This window comes from Lepidochelys kempii, chromosome 6 (assembly GCF_965140265.1).
Source record: "Lepidochelys kempii isolate rLepKem1 chromosome 6, rLepKem1.hap2, whole genome shotgun sequence".
In the NCBI taxonomy this organism is placed as follows: Eukaryota; Metazoa; Chordata; order Testudines; family Cheloniidae; genus Lepidochelys; species Lepidochelys kempii.
In genome coordinates, this window is record NC_133261.1 from 112,976,932 (window position 1) to 112,992,064 (window position 15,133).

Genomic DNA, 15,133 nt, shown 5'->3' on the forward strand with positions numbered 1-15,133 from the left:
GCCGGAGCTGCCACATCTTACACTCCGTAGTCTCAGCTGGTAAGAAATGTTGATCTATTTTTTAATCTTTCTGGGTTGGGAGCTAGAAGTTCACCAGTGCCGTGGCCTTAGCTGAGTACATGCCGACCAGCTCAGCCAAGCTGCAGTTCCACGGCAACGGGACCTTCCAGGTGACAAATGCCGGGTGTCCGGACAAATCGGGCTGTGAGTGTGGAAATGCTGGGGTGAGTTCTTCAACTGGAATTAAACAAACTGTTCTCTGGGATCTTTTAGCTCCCACAAGTCACAACTCCTGGGTGGGCTCTTCATGGCCTCAGGATGCGGACAGGAAGTCAGGGAACATGCCAGCACTATGCTCAGACAGGGCAGTGCAATCTCATTGGTGTTTGTAAAACTGAACAGAAAAGCAGAGCAGGAGCAGCTCTCTAGCCAGGGGTGGATCAGAGGAACTTACCCTGTGTTTTCATTTAAGAAACATCGACAGATCTGCGCTGCCTTGCTCGGGGATTCTGGTACTCGGTGCCCAGCGCTTGCATGCAAGGACCCCTTCCAGCCAGTCGGACACTGCTGTGAAATATGCGGTGAGTGCAGAATGGGGATTAATTCCTGTAAACAGGCATGGGCATGCTGGCCTTCTGGCATAGCTTTATTGTATCTATTTCCTTGGTATTAGGCCTTGAATGCCCTTCTGGAGTTGAATCTTGTGGTTGTCATCTTTACTTTGGGAATGCCAACAATTGACTGACTGCTGTTTGAGTGGTGCGGGGTCTGGTCGGTGGGAAGGTCAGAGCTTTTGGACGGAACCTCGGAGGCTTGAGTTGGTATAAAAATAATTAAACATGCTGGGGACTCTGCAAGTATCGAGACTCAGGCTTAATAATTTAGGGCCTGATCCAAAGTCCAGTGAAATCGGTGGGAAAACTCCTGTTAACTCAGTGGACTCTAGACTCACTTTGGCTGGACTTTCTGAAGCTGAGGAATAACCCATACTCCGCCTGCTGAGCCCTTCTGGTTTTTCTCTGTGGGGTTTTGATCAACCCCCCATATCAGCATGGTGGCATCAAGAGAAAGGTCTTTTACATAGTGTTCTATCTACCGCTCCTCCCCCAGTGGTAAGTATTTTATATTGATGGTAGCCAAGCAGGACAGCTTCCAATAGCACGTCAGCTGTGGTAGAATTTGGTTCCTTTGGGGTTTAGACTGTCCAAATCCCTGCCAGAATTGAAACCGTACGTGTTTCTTAGCTTGGTTCTGGTTTAGCCAGCACTTTGTTGGCTCGAATAGCAATGTATGATGAAGAAGTACAAAGGATTCATTGATCGAACAAACCCCTGAACTGTCCTGATTCTGCATCCGACTTTCTCCTTGTTCCTGCTCTAGGGGCACCTCTACCTCCCTATGAAGTGAGATTAAAAGACACAGGAAAAGGATTTTAGAGTTAAAGCTCTGAGCCCCTCAATGGAGCTTTGTACAGGGATCACCTTGCAGGATGGGGACCCAAGCTCACGGGATGATTGTAGGAAACAATGCTCAGTGCTTCCTTTAGTGCCATCAGATCTTAAATGCACAACATAAATATTAACTATTCATCAAACAGCCCCGCTGCGGTTGGTAGCTATTTATTATCCCCATTTCACAGATGGGGAAACTGAGGCACAGGGACTGGCTTCAGAGGAAGGGATTCAGCACCTCTGAAAATTAGGCTCCTTTTGCTTAAGGCCTAAAGGTTGGCCTTAGGGACTTGTCCAAGGAAGTCAGTGTCAGGATCCTCTAGCAGTGGGTTCAAATCAACCCCACCACCTCTTCCCACCCCTGCACTGTGCCTCAAATGCCTGTCTCTGGAGTCTGAGTTATGCAGAGCGCTGAGTTATATTTCTGTCTCTCTGAATCATTATCATCCCTTTCTGGAGTCTATCTTGGATTGCAGCCTTTTGTCCCTGTCTGATTTTTCCGAGCCCTGTCCCTGCCCCTGGTTTAGCCTGTCAGGGTGTCACAAGTCATCAAGATAGTTCAATCCATTCCTGTCAGTGCAGGCTGCGAGGACTGCATTCAGTGCTGGCATCAGGGATGTCACTAATGGAAAATACCCAAGGAAAATGCACTTTCTTGTTCCAATAAATGTCATCTTTATCACCTACGGTAAATTTAATTGAAAATGAAAATATACCCAACAGATTGGCGGAATTTCCTCTACATATGGGTGTTTGTCTGCTTATCTACCTGGAAAGTGAACAAGAATTTTTCATATACAGTCATCATGCCAAACTCATTAGGGCTAGCATATGGTTTTCAAACCTGTTCGTACCAGCAGAGCCTTTGAAAGCAATTAATGGAACTTCATATTTCCAGAAACTTTTACTCCTGCTTTTCAAGAAAAATATTTAGCTCAGCTAACGTGGTGCCAATTGATTTGGTGAATCCAATTGTGCCCTTCTCTAGTGCTTTTTATCCAAGGAGCTCAAAGTACTTTACAAGCATTGCTGAACGCTCATCATTACCTCTTTAAGAACTAGGTAAGTGTCCGGAGTGGATGTGGCTTTCCCAGGAGTGTTCTGAAAAGAGCCCTGCTGACACTGGCTTTTTTAAACCTGTAAAAAGACCAGCAATAGAGGAGGTGTTTCCTGCTGAAAGCTTTTTTCAGAGATCGCTAGCTGATAGAATTATCCTCCCCTTTGTGAGCTCTAGAATGGCACCAGATTACACAAATGGGACTGGGGAATTGTTTGTGAATCTTGTACTGATCCAGATCTTGGTAGACTCTGAAAACCACATTGATTCACACTGCCAGCCCCACAATAGCCCACATGCAAGGAGAGGTGTGCTTGCAAATGCAAAATCAATGAACCTGTGTGTGTTCTTTCTTGTCTTTCTGCCTTTGATCTATAGGAGCCACTATTTCACTGGAATACACTCCTGGTTTCGACATTAGGCAGTATCAGAACAGAATTCTTCACGCCTTCCTGAGCCTGGTATGGTAGTCTGTTTGGAAAGACTTATTTAATACACCATTCAGATAGAAGCCAGGAAATCCCACCAGTGAGACACTCACCATTATCTTATAATATAAATACATTATAATAGACTGGTATGTACATTTTTCCAGTGATGTCAAGCTGGGTAGTGGCTGCTTGCAGAGCCCTATCTGATACTCTTGTAACTTGGAAGTCAGGGTGGGAAACAGCTGTTTGTAGCCCTGGCTTCTGACCTCAAACAGGAACTCAGCTGCTGGAGCACACAGAGTTCAGCTAGTAGGAAGTCTCTATTTACTATATGGCCCATTAGCGTTTCCCTTTTTTCTAGCTACATCCAACCTCCTACCCTGAATATTTGATGCTACGTGACCCTGGACAAGTCACTTCCCTGCCCAGTGCCTCAGTTTCCCCATTTTACAAAGGGGATTAATGATACTGACCTCCTTTGTAAAGTTCTTTGTGGTCTAGGGATGAAAAGCACTATGTAAGAGCTAGGTATTACTACTGAAGCTAGTGATCTGGTTCTGCTCTCACATCAGGATGTCACTGGTGTGAATCCTGATTTACAGTGGTGTAAATGAGAGCAGAACCAGGCGTGTTGAGCCCAGACTACCCCAAACTGTCCCACTCTTCCAGTTAACAAGACTATAGCCCAAGGACAGAACACAGAGTGCTGTTCAACACAGAGCCAGCAGCACGGGCACCAGGAGCTCACACCTGCCTTGTTCGAGTTTTGACAGTCAGGGGCAGCAAGTCCCAAAGTCGGGCTCCTTTGAATGAGGAAAGAGTCAGCCCCGGACCATGCAGGGTTCCCGATGGCCCTCGAACTGCAGTGGGAATTGTTCCTTTTTGTCATTCATTCCTACTATTGTTTTGGGGCTAGGGATGTGAACTGGGGGGTATGGGGAGAGGAGAGGGGGTTGATTTCACCTCCTTTCCTTCACTCACCCCTCGTGGCCGCGTGGTCTCCCAGAGAAGTTAGCAGAGTCGTGGAGTTTAAGGCCAGAAGGGACCGCCAGATTGTCTTGTGTGACTGCTTGTATGTCACAGGCCACCCACACCATCCAGCACCCGGCCACTAAACCCAGCACCCAAAATGAGTTAAAAGTTGAACAGCCTACAGGAGACTAGGCTATGATGTGTGACAGGAGGGTGGGACCGAGGTGCACCACTGCCCGACACCCCCTCCATGGCAGGGAAATGATTAAGTGAGATACACTCAGACCATCCTACCAAGTGAGCCACACCCCATGCTGCAGAGGAAGGCAAAAAAAACCCAAAGTCACAGCCAATCTGACCTGAAGGGATGCTTGGTACCATCTCAAGGCACCAGCCCACCCCGCCCAGTGTCCATTGTCAGCCATGGAGGGTTGCCAACTTTCTAATTGCAGAAAACCCCCTTCCCTGCCCCTTCCCCGAGGCCCCGTCCTGATACAGCCCTTCTCTGACTCCACCCCCTACTCACTCCAGCTCCCCTCTCTCTGTCACTCACTCTCCCCCACCCTCACTCACTTTCACTGGGCTGGGGTTGGGGTGTGGGAGTGGGGGAGGGCTACAGCTGGTGGTGTGAGCTCCAGGGTGTGGGTGAGAAATGAGGGGTTCAGGGTACGGGAGGAGGCTCTGGGCTGGGACAGGAGGCTGGAGTGTGGGAGGACATGCGGGCTCTGGGATGGTGCCGGGGATGAGAGATTTGGGGTGCAGGAGGGGGCTCCGGGCTGGGGTTGAGGAGTTTGGTGTGTGGGAGGAGGTTCAGGGCTGGGGTAGGGGGTTGGGGTGCGGGAGGGGATTCCGACCTGGGGCAGGGGGTTGGGGTGCGGATGGGGGTGCGGGATCTGGGAGGGAGTTATGGTGCAGGAGGGGGTTCTGACCTGGGGTATGGGGTTGGGGGTGCTGGGTCTGGGAGGGAGTTTGGGTCTGGGAGGGGGTTCTGACTTGGGGAAGGGGGTTTGAGGTGCAGGTTCCAGCCGGGTGGCACTTACCTCAGGTAGCTCCTGGTCGGCAGCGCAGCGGGGCTAAGACAGGCTCCCTGCCTGCCCTGGCTCCGCGCTGCTCCTGGAAGTGGCCAGCATGTCCAGCCCCTAAGCAGAGGAGCCAGGAGGCTTTGTGTGGTGTGTGCTTCCTGCCCCCGCAGGCACCACCCCCTCAGCTCCCATTGGCTGTGGTTCCCGGCCAATGGGAGCTGCAGAGCCGGCGCTTGGGTGGGGGCAGCACGCAGGGCTTCCCTGATTGCCCTTGCCCCTTGGGGCTGTGGGGACATGCCAGCTGCTTCTGGGGAGCTGCACAGAGCCAGGGCAGGCAGGAAGCTTACCTTAGCCCCACTGCACCCCTGACCGGACTTTTAATGGCCTGGTCAGCAGTGCTGACCAGCGCTGCCAGGGTCACTTTTCGACCAGGCACCTGGCTCCAGCGGAAGGAGATTAAAAAAACCCACCAACCCAGAGTATGGGTAAGGGGAGGCATAATCCCTTCCTGACCCCTGAGGTAGCTGTCTGAACCCCTGAAGTATGCACCTGAGGCTTCAGCTCTTCTCTAAGTCTCAGCTGGGGGTGGGGGTGGGGAGACTGGCTGGTGAGTGATGTGGGGCACTCTCGCTTCCCAAGGGATGACAGCATTTCAGCAGCAGGCAGAACCCACGCTGGGTGGGTTTACAGGGCCAGATTCACAGCCATGCAGGGGCCCAGCACAGAGCCGCTTTCATCCTGGTGGAGCTGGGTGGGTGGGGATGTAGGAGACTCCTCAAGGAGCATTCGGTTGGCATATCAGTTCCTATCCCATCCCACCACTGAGGGCATGGCCAGAGCAAAAGGTGCTTGAACAAGAAGGTGGTGCATCTGGCCAATCCCTGCCTGCCAGAATGGGTCCTAGAAAGTGTGGGCACCTGGGCCTAAACCAGAGCAGTTTTCAGGCTGCTCTAACTTATGCTGGGGACTAGTTTTGTCCCTGGCAGCCATGGGATCTGGGGGCACAAAGGTGGCTGACCAGAGAACCTGACCCACAGTTTTCAAAACATCTGTTAGCAACACTGCAGGAGACGGCAGAGCTGGGGGTCCCAGGCTGCGCGACAGGCAAACTCGCTCAGGTGTCACGGTGCTCTTTGCAGCTGCCATGCTGAACCCCCGGCTCCACTCCTCCGCTCTGCGTTCTCCCGCCCAACCGGCCAGTCGAGCACACCAGTATTGGGGGTCACTGCAGCAGCCCGGCCTCATGCTCTGGAGCTTCGGGCCCTGTACAGCCACCTGGAGGATATGGCTTCAGAGATCCCCCACAATGGATCCCTTGGGCCAAATTTTGCTCCGGGGCAGGTTGTGCTTCCGGAGTAACATCACAGGAGTTACTCTGGATTTACCCTGCTATAATCAAGATCCGACTATAGCCCCATGTAGCAATAGATGCGAGTCTGGTTCTTCCCTCCTTACAAACGTGTACATTCTAATACATTGTTTAAGGATGTGTTACATACACTGCCTCTTTATACAGGGGCCAAATGACACTGTCACTAGAGCGTAGGCGCCCCGATCCAGCTCCAAAGGGAGCACTATTCCTACAGGCATAACCTACCCTGCGTACTCTGAAGTAACATTGGGCCCTGGTGTCTGTTGTTTACAGCCCTGCATGGAAAGAAGACATAAATGTGTCGTTGTGAAAACACAGCCATGAGGTGATTCACAGCCGCACTAGCTCTTTGATGATATTTACATTAAGATTTATAGCCAGCACTTATTTTACTGTCCATCGCAGCTCCAGCTAGAGACAGACCCTGTGATCTCTGCCTGCTGACCTAATGTGTTTTGTGTGTCTTGCTTTCTCGGAAAAGCCAAAATATGCAGGTGTTCAGATGGCTATATCCAAGGTGCGTAAACCCCAGACTTCGCGGAATGCAGTTCCGGTCATCCAGATTGTGCTAATGGATGATAAGACAGGGTCACAGACAGGGACTAATGCTGAACAGTTGGCTGAGGACATCATACGTGACATAACAGTGCACGGTAACTGGTCCCATTCACCTATGGAAGATTCTTTCTCATTCACCAATGATGCTTTCTAGGCAGTTAATAGGAATCACAGAAAATTAAGTGGCAGTTTAGTTAACAAAGTATGTATTGAAAACTCCTGGTTGCTTGTACATAGCTTGTCCATCCTTAGAGATTTTTAAGGCTCAGCTTTACAAAGCCCTGGCTGGGATGATTTAGTTGGTGTTGGTCCTGCTTTGAGCAGGGGATTGGATTAGATGACCACCTGAGGTCTCTTCCACCCCTAGTATTCTATGATAGCACTTTGCTGTGTCTATCCTCCAAGGACCATAGCAACGTAGTTCCAGTGGTGTAGCTATGCTGGCATAACCCTGTAGTATAAATGCAGCCTACAGTGATGGAAGGGGGTTTCTGTCGCCGTTAAGAACTTTGCCTCCCTGACCAATGGCAGCTGCAATGGCAGAATCATTCTTCTGTCAGCCTAGCTGCATCTACACCAGCGGAGAGGTCAGCATAGCTACAGTGCTCTGTGGTCTGGATTTTTCATACCCCGGAGCACCATGCATTTTAAGTATAGATCAGCACTTTCAGCTTCTAAGCATTTTCCGGCCCCTCTGAATTAATCAGTGCGAGTCCAGCACAACTCTTGCAAATCTATCCTCCCCCACTCCCTAAGGACTTGGCTACACACAAGTTCAGTGTTAACTGGTACAGCTTTGTATGTGGACACTTAAAACTGGTTATATCGGTTTAGTTTGTCCTTGTGAATTTACAGCAGTGTCCACATATAGAGCTGTACCAGTTTAACTAAATGAGTATAAAATCACACCTTTGGTCATCTTTAGTCTTGTCTACACCCAAAAGTTGTACCAGTATAGTGGTACAGTTAAAGTGATACAACCCCCAGTGTGGAAGCAATTATATTGGTATAAAGGTGTTTATATTTGTGCCGTTTATTTCCATATGGGAAGAGGACTAAAGTTATACCGGTACACGGCATTTTTACATCAGTATAACTATGTCCATCCTAGGGACTTTACAGGTATAATTATTTTGGTAAACAATCCCTTCCCTAACCAAAATAACTATGCCAGTACCAAAGCTGTCCATGGACCAGCCTTTCTGTGTAGGCCAGGCTTAATTCTGCAGGAAGAAAGAAACTGCCACTTGCATGTTGCCTATCGGATGCCAATAGCTCAGTGGTTTGAGCATTGGCTTGCTAAACCCAGGGTTCTGAGTTCAATCCTTGAGGGGGCTGTTTAGGGATCTGTGGCAAAAATTGGGGATTGGTCCTACTTTGAGCAGGGAGTTGGACTAGATGACCTCCTGAGGTCCCTTCCAACCCTGATATTCTATGATTCTAAGGCTACTAACCTTAGAAAAATATCTACACAAATAGTCTCTTTTTTCCAGAAAGGAAAGGAATTGGGTGTCTGAACTTAGGGACTTTACCATTCTCCATACAACCTGTCCATTCTTGTCTCCACCTCCAAATAGAGGAACAAGCAAAAGGAACAGAGTTTTCACATAAAGTTTTTCACTCTTGCAAAATGCATTTCCCATATGTGGGCTCCTGATATCCCCCAAGAACAGCACTGTTGATTGGCCAGACTAGTGGATTAATTGAACCTTTTCACTGATCCCATAAAAGGGACCACACTATCTGCCTAGTTCACTTTTTCTGGAGGATAGCTCTGATCCAAACCTTCCTGCATAGAATATGAGACACTCATGCTAGAGCTGTGCAGAACATTCAAATAAAACCTGGACTCTCAGCAAGGCTCATGAGCCTGGAACTTGGGCAAGACTCTTGGGTGTCCATCATTTGATTTATGATAGATCCAAATCAGTCCCCCAGAGCTGAGTTCCCTCTGAAATGTGTCCCGTTCTTGATGTAGAGCCTGATTCAAATAGTATGACTCAAGCCCATCTCTAGCGGGAACCAGGGCCAACATTTTCAAAATGAGGAGCCTAAAGTTAGACTCTTGAATCCACATCTAGGGCTTGTCTGCACTGCAAATGTTTTGCCAGCATCGTTATACCAGTATAGCTAACCCAGCAGAGCTCCCTAGTGGAGATGCAGTGTAAACTGACAGGAGGAATTCTGCCGGCACAGTTAAAACACCTCCCTGAGCAACACGAGCTAAACAGAGGGAAGCACTCTGCTATCAGTATAGTCATGTCTACACCCGGGATCTTTTCTGGCATACCTATGTTGTCTACAGGGTATGTTTTTTTTCATAGTATGCTGGCAAAACTTTGTAGTGGATAGCCTCTAACATGTAAGTAAATGACTTGATTTTCAAAAGAGCCGAATACCTTGAAGTCAGTGAGGGCTGTTGGCTGTTCAGCACTTTGGAAAAACTTGGCACCCATGAAAGGTAGAGGTCTTGACCAAGTCTCACTTGGACTGATTTTTTAACCTGAATTGCCAAGTAAGTGACGCTAGTGTGCGTGAGAACCCATGCTAACCAGAACTGAAGGGCTGCGTCTCCCAAACCCCTGTAAACGGAAACCACTGATGGCACACAGCCCCAAGACCTGCTATTTAGACTGACCCATGTTTGCGGAAATGCTAATGCCACAGTGAGTTGCAGAGAGTATTTTTCTAGGCACCCTGCTTTTTATGTACATACCAGTTCAGTACAGGGATTGCAAGTCAGGGGAGAAGGGGGGAGGGTGTTGTATTATATAACCCTGTACTGAAAAATCCTCTTACCTACTTTGCAGGTGACTCCTTTGGCATTGTGACGGGTACAGTGCAAGTAGCCACTGGCAGTAATTCTAATGGAGAAGGAGGCACCATTGCTGGGACGGTTATTGGTCTACTCCTTGGGGTGCTGTTGCTCGGCATAATGCTGTTTCTCCACTGGAAGGGGATGATAAGGTAGGCACGGGGGCTTTCACACCCATTTGATTGTTAACCACCAAAGAGTTTTGTTTAACAGCTGAGACTAAGAAAATGAACTCCGAGGTCTTCCGTCGTTCACTGATTCATGAAACAAAGAATCCAGGGATTGGCCCAGACCCTACCCACCATTAAAGCAACTTTATGTTACTCCACCAGTGTCAAGCTGTGCTAGCATTGGCAGAGCCGGCCTCCCAAATATCCTCGCATCCTGGGGAGGTCCTAAGGTGACAAAGAACTGCCAGAGCAGCGTCTACATCACGCCCTGTCCCTGCAGCCCGGTCGTGGCTGGGCATCCTGGCATTGCAACAGTCCTTGGCTGTATGTGTTGTGGGAAGCTGGAATAAATGAGGGCAGCCTTGAGGCTGCTCTGACTTGTACCCAGGGACTGGTAGGTGCATAGTGGCCCCAGGATCAGGGAAGTTCTTTGGTGGCTTCAAGGCGCATTAGTGCCCCCTCCAGCTGCAGCCCACGAACCAATAGCTGTCGCGCTGTTCTCCGGTTTGAGTTCAATGCGGTTCAATTTTGTAACTTAATGGAAATTCCCTGTTGCTTTGCAGTCCCGCAACTGCATGCAGAATTGACATTGCCTGGTGGGGCCCATTTGGCCATATTAATGCACCGAAACAATTCTAAACACTTGTTCTGCAACTTTGTGTCCCTGAGAGCAAATTGCACGACGGAGAGAGCCCGCGGCAGCCCGTTGGACCATATCACTTTATTTATTAATTGTCACGCAGCCTGCGCTCAGGCGTCAAAAACGGAGACTAGGCCAGGGCAGGGCTCGGCCTTGGATTCCTTCTGCGCCCCAAATTCCCACGGAGGCCAAAGGAACCCGGTCTACAGGTCTGGGCCCTCACTTCTTTTGGGTGGCTGCAGATCTGGGGCCTGTTGAAGTACCTTGGGGCTTGTCTGACTGTTCCATTGGCCAGCACGCAATTTAAATCACTTGTGTTTGTTAAATGTTTCAGACTTCTTGCGAAACAAGCAGATTCAAGCAGTAAAGATTACATCTCTGAAATGTTAGCTCTGTGTGTGTGCGTGCACTGGGAGGATGTATAGCTATCAGGGAATAGCTGTACTGGGAGGTGGCTGGATCGGATGCATTTGACACAATAGGTGAGATGAGAAGAAGGAAAAAAGGGGGAATTCAGAAGGAAAAGGGGAGAAAACTGGGGGTGGCCGGGGAAGGTCCCATCACAAGATTTCAGTGTAATCAGATGGGCTTTATGAGCCTATTCTGCAGGTGTTTGTCCCATATGTCAGATTACCACAGCGAAGGATCACAAAACAGCCCGGTCTCTGCTTAAAAAGCTTTACCAGCAGAGCCATGTCAGGGGTGTGCTTTGCGGTTATGCTGATAAAAGACCCAGTGTAGACACAGTTATACTGGTATAAGGTGCTTTATACCACTATAACTTGGGCCAGGTCTACCCTACAGACTCCTGGCAGCATTGCTCCCTGAGCCAGGGGGTGAAGAGAGGTGATTTTTGACCAACAAAGCTGTGCCAGGAAAAGGCCATAGTGTAGACGCAGCTATGTTGGCAAAACTAGCTTGTTTCAGTCCGGCGGGGTAGATTTACTTCACCAGTGCAACATGCAGCTTTGCCAGCACAGCAGCATCCTCGCTAGGCATGATTTGCTGCTATAGCATACCAGGATTCCTATACCGGACCATGGAAATACCACTAGTCCGGGAAAGTACTCCTAAGTGCAGATATAGCTTTATTTTGCCTCGCCGAATTGGAATAAGCTATACCAGTATAGCTGCTTCCACACTAGGGGAGTGGTGTTGCTCTAACTATGATGGCATAGTTAAAGTGACAAAACTGTTACATGTAGCCAAGGCCAGATGTTCCAGATGAAATCCCATGTCCAGGCTGCTGTTGCATACCAAAGAGCTTTGTCACAGCTGGCTGGCTCCAGCAAGGGAGGAATCCAAGGCAGGCTGCTTCTGCTTTTGCCAATGCATTAGTGTTGCATTTTTCAACAACCAGCGCAGTTCTCAGGCATCATTTGTTTTTCTTGCCTCTCGACAAGCGCAGAGATGATTAGCGTTTCCTAGCAAAAAATAGCAGATTTATTTCAGTTCTAAGTAAATCTCCAGCCCCCATAGTTGTTACTAGATTATTCATTTCCCAGTGACGTTCGTCTGGAGGCTGGGCAGTTGTTTGACATACGTGCTCACTGCTTTGGGAGGAAAGTTTATGAAATAATGAAAGAGGGGGGAACCCAAGACCAAAGCCTTTGGCTTGGCTCTCCCTGCCCAGCTGCAGGCTCTGAATTCCAGCACTGGCACAAATACCACTTCAGCACTCGGATCACTGCAGCTGGATACCAGTTTTTTCCTATAATGGAGGGTGCTCTAAATTAGAAAATGGGGAAATGATAGGGCCAGCCAGAATGTGTGAGAGCTTCAGAGCAACCTGAAGCTCTAAAGCAGAGGATGCCAATCATCCTAAGTGCTACTGAAACAGTCCTCCTTCAGAGAGCCTCGGTTTTAAAACTGAAAACTACAGCCACTTCCCTGAAGAGCAATCGATGTCCCTTTTTCAAGAGGGCTTGACACTTACCTGAAATATTCCCCCACCTCTAGCATGAAGGAAATCCATTTCACTAGGGGAGACTGGCTTGACAGTTGCCTTCAGTATTGGATGGACGCACATTTGGGAACCTAAAATGTCTTTCCTCTCAGATTACCATCCGTACACTTGGCAGGCCTGTGGAACAGAAAGAAGGACCAGGATGTTGTGGCAGGACCAAGTGACAAAGGGTTTGACAATCCCATATTTGACACGCCGACCAACAGAGCTGTAAGTGTCTTCACTTTCTCTTTTTCCACAGCTGGCTCAACGTGTAACCCTTTGCTCAGCCTTTGCATGTGGAATTGTCATTGCAGGCACTGGGCTGGTGGGGTGATTGGGTACTGGCTGGAATATCTGACCTGGGTGGTGTCTGCTAGATGGAACGTCGAGTCTCTGGGACTCTGCAGACTACAGCAGGGATAAGTCCTATGTACACAGTGGAGATTCCTCGTTAGCTCCAGTGGAAACGCTGTGTGCACTTGGAGTGAGTGGAAGCCCTTGGGCTCTCCCTCGATGCTGCAGATGTGCTATACAGCTGGTGACTGTGCTGGCCATTGTTTGTGGCCAGACGCTTTTTACAATGTGGGTCGCTAGAAGCTCTCCAGTTTTACACACCCATCACGGCTGAGGCTTTCAAAGGAGTGGTAGGTGAGGTCTATGTCCCGAGTGCATTGCAAGCGGCTTGGATGTGTGGAACATTTGAGGGAGGCCAAATCTGAGGAACATTCTGAGCTGGCAGCTGTAGCTAGGAGCCAGAGCACTAAGTACAAAATGTAGCAGAGGTGTTTCATTTTCTGGAGACGTTACTGGCAAAAATGAGTTGTGCTGTTCCTGAATCCATAGTGCCTTCGACTGACATGCTTCTTCCACGCCCTCCCCACACTCCTCCCCTTCATAGCTCTGTAACTAAAAAAACAAATTACCCCATCTAATGTAATTGGGGTGTGACAAGAGTGAGCAGCAGGAGAAGAGAATTGCTATGGGAGGAAGGACACTTGCCCCAGAAAGAGCTGGGCAGAGCTCAGGCCAGCCTGCGTTGCGGGGGGCTTGGGCTAGCCACACACAGAGCGGGGGCCCTCAGATTAGCAGCTCGGGCCAGCCCAGGGGTGAGGGTGGGGCCTCAGGCTAGCCCTATGTGGTGTCCCATTTTCCCTTTGGGAAATGTGGTCACTCTAGGGATGGGCTAAAAGCTTATCAGGTTCCACAGAAGGTTTTTCCTTTCTCTGGATGAGACCATTCACCATTACATTAGATAGGGTCACTTTGTTTTGTAGTTCCAGAGATAGGAGCCTCATGCTTCATGGCAGAAGCCAGTCCCAGCTGGATGGTCTAAGGAGGAACATCCTCTGTGGGCAGCTCAGTCCAGAATGGTCAACTGAGGGGTTTCGGCTGCTGGTCACTGCTGGAAACAAGATACTGAGCTAGACGGCTGGCTGGTCTGAGCCGGTCTGGCCATTTCCATGTGAAGTATGCAGCTTGCTGAACAGTAGTGCTCAGTTCCACAATGTCACATCAGATTCACTTCATCTTACAAGCGCCTGAGCTCGGCTTTTTTTTCACCCCTCTCCTTAAACATTTTGTCTCTTTCTGTTGTAGGAGTCACATGGTGCATGCTCCGGAGAGGAGGCCCTGAAGGAGATGGCTAGTAAAGACAGTGGGATTTATTTTGTTAACCCGTTATATGATGAAACTGAACTCATTGCTTAATAGCAGAGTCCTGAGCGGTCCTAGCCAAATGTGAGGTTGGAATATAATTTCATTCAGGCTAATATTTTACCCACTGTACAGTAATAGTTATCCCAGGATAACCCTCTATGGGGACATTTTTATTTTGCAGTAAAAGTGGCTTTTATTTGGTTATTCTAAATCTCTTCCCAAGTGTTATAAGTTAAAGCAGAAAAAGCCACCCTTATACCGGAATAAGTGTGTCCACATGCAGGGATTATACACCGGTATACTATACCTCTTTAAATTCGCACCTTAGCTTATACCAAAAAACCTCTACCACACAGACAAGACCTAACTAAAATCCCCCTGCATCAGCATCTGTGTATGATTTCTTCAGGTCCTGTCCTAAACTGTTATTTTGTGTTGCTGCTAGAGCTGCTGAGTTCTTCCACCCCCAAGGTGGCTGCATTTCAGTGGTGGGTGAATTGATATAATTTGCATATCCGTTTTCCTTGTCACTGACAGGAGCTGTATTCACTCATTTGTTAGCTGAAGTTCCCAATGCCTTAACAGAATAAACAGTGTTCATACAGTTCATGTCATTTGTGTGCAATCGTTGTTTTTTTCCCCCTTTAAAGATATTCAATTAAATAACAATACTTTATCCCTATTTTATCCAAGAAGCTGAGGCATAGAGAGATCAAAGGCTTGATCCCTGCAAGATGCTGAGCTCTCTGGCCTAGATCCAGCACTTTTCACATGAAATCAGCCAGTGATTTGTGTGTGTGGAGAGAAACAGGCATGGCAGCAAAATATTTCAGAGTCCTTGTTTGTTTCCCTGATCACTGAGAATATCTGAATGCAGATTTCTCCCCCGCCCTCCACCCCCAGCCAGCCCATTTCACAAGATGGAATCCTAAGCAAGTATTTATCTTCCTCTGTCATTTATTGAAATGGCTGCACTGCTCCGATTTCTCCTGCGATCCCATTCAAGTTTGACATTTGTTATGAGAACTTAAAAGAGCCACC

General features: G+C 48.7%; 1 protein-coding gene across 1 annotated transcript in view; it reads left to right on the top strand.

The window, feature by feature from the left end:
- Positions 1-14,706, top strand: part of AMN (amnion associated transmembrane protein) — a 58,445-nt gene extending 43,739 nt beyond the window's left edge. The window contains exons 6-12 of the mRNA XM_073349712.1: positions 87-224; positions 473-581; positions 2,887-2,969; positions 6,787-6,958; positions 9,674-9,830; positions 12,547-12,664; positions 14,033-14,706. Of these exons, the coding sequence (XP_073205813.1) occupies positions 87-224; positions 473-581; positions 2,887-2,969; positions 6,787-6,958; positions 9,674-9,830; positions 12,547-12,664; positions 14,033-14,143 (888 nt within the window). The 3' untranslated portion in view covers positions 14,144-14,706. The remainder of the gene's footprint in view (positions 1-86; positions 225-472; positions 582-2,886; positions 2,970-6,786; positions 6,959-9,673; positions 9,831-12,546; positions 12,665-14,032) is intronic.
- The last annotated feature ends 427 nt before the right edge of the window (positions 14,707-15,133 follow it).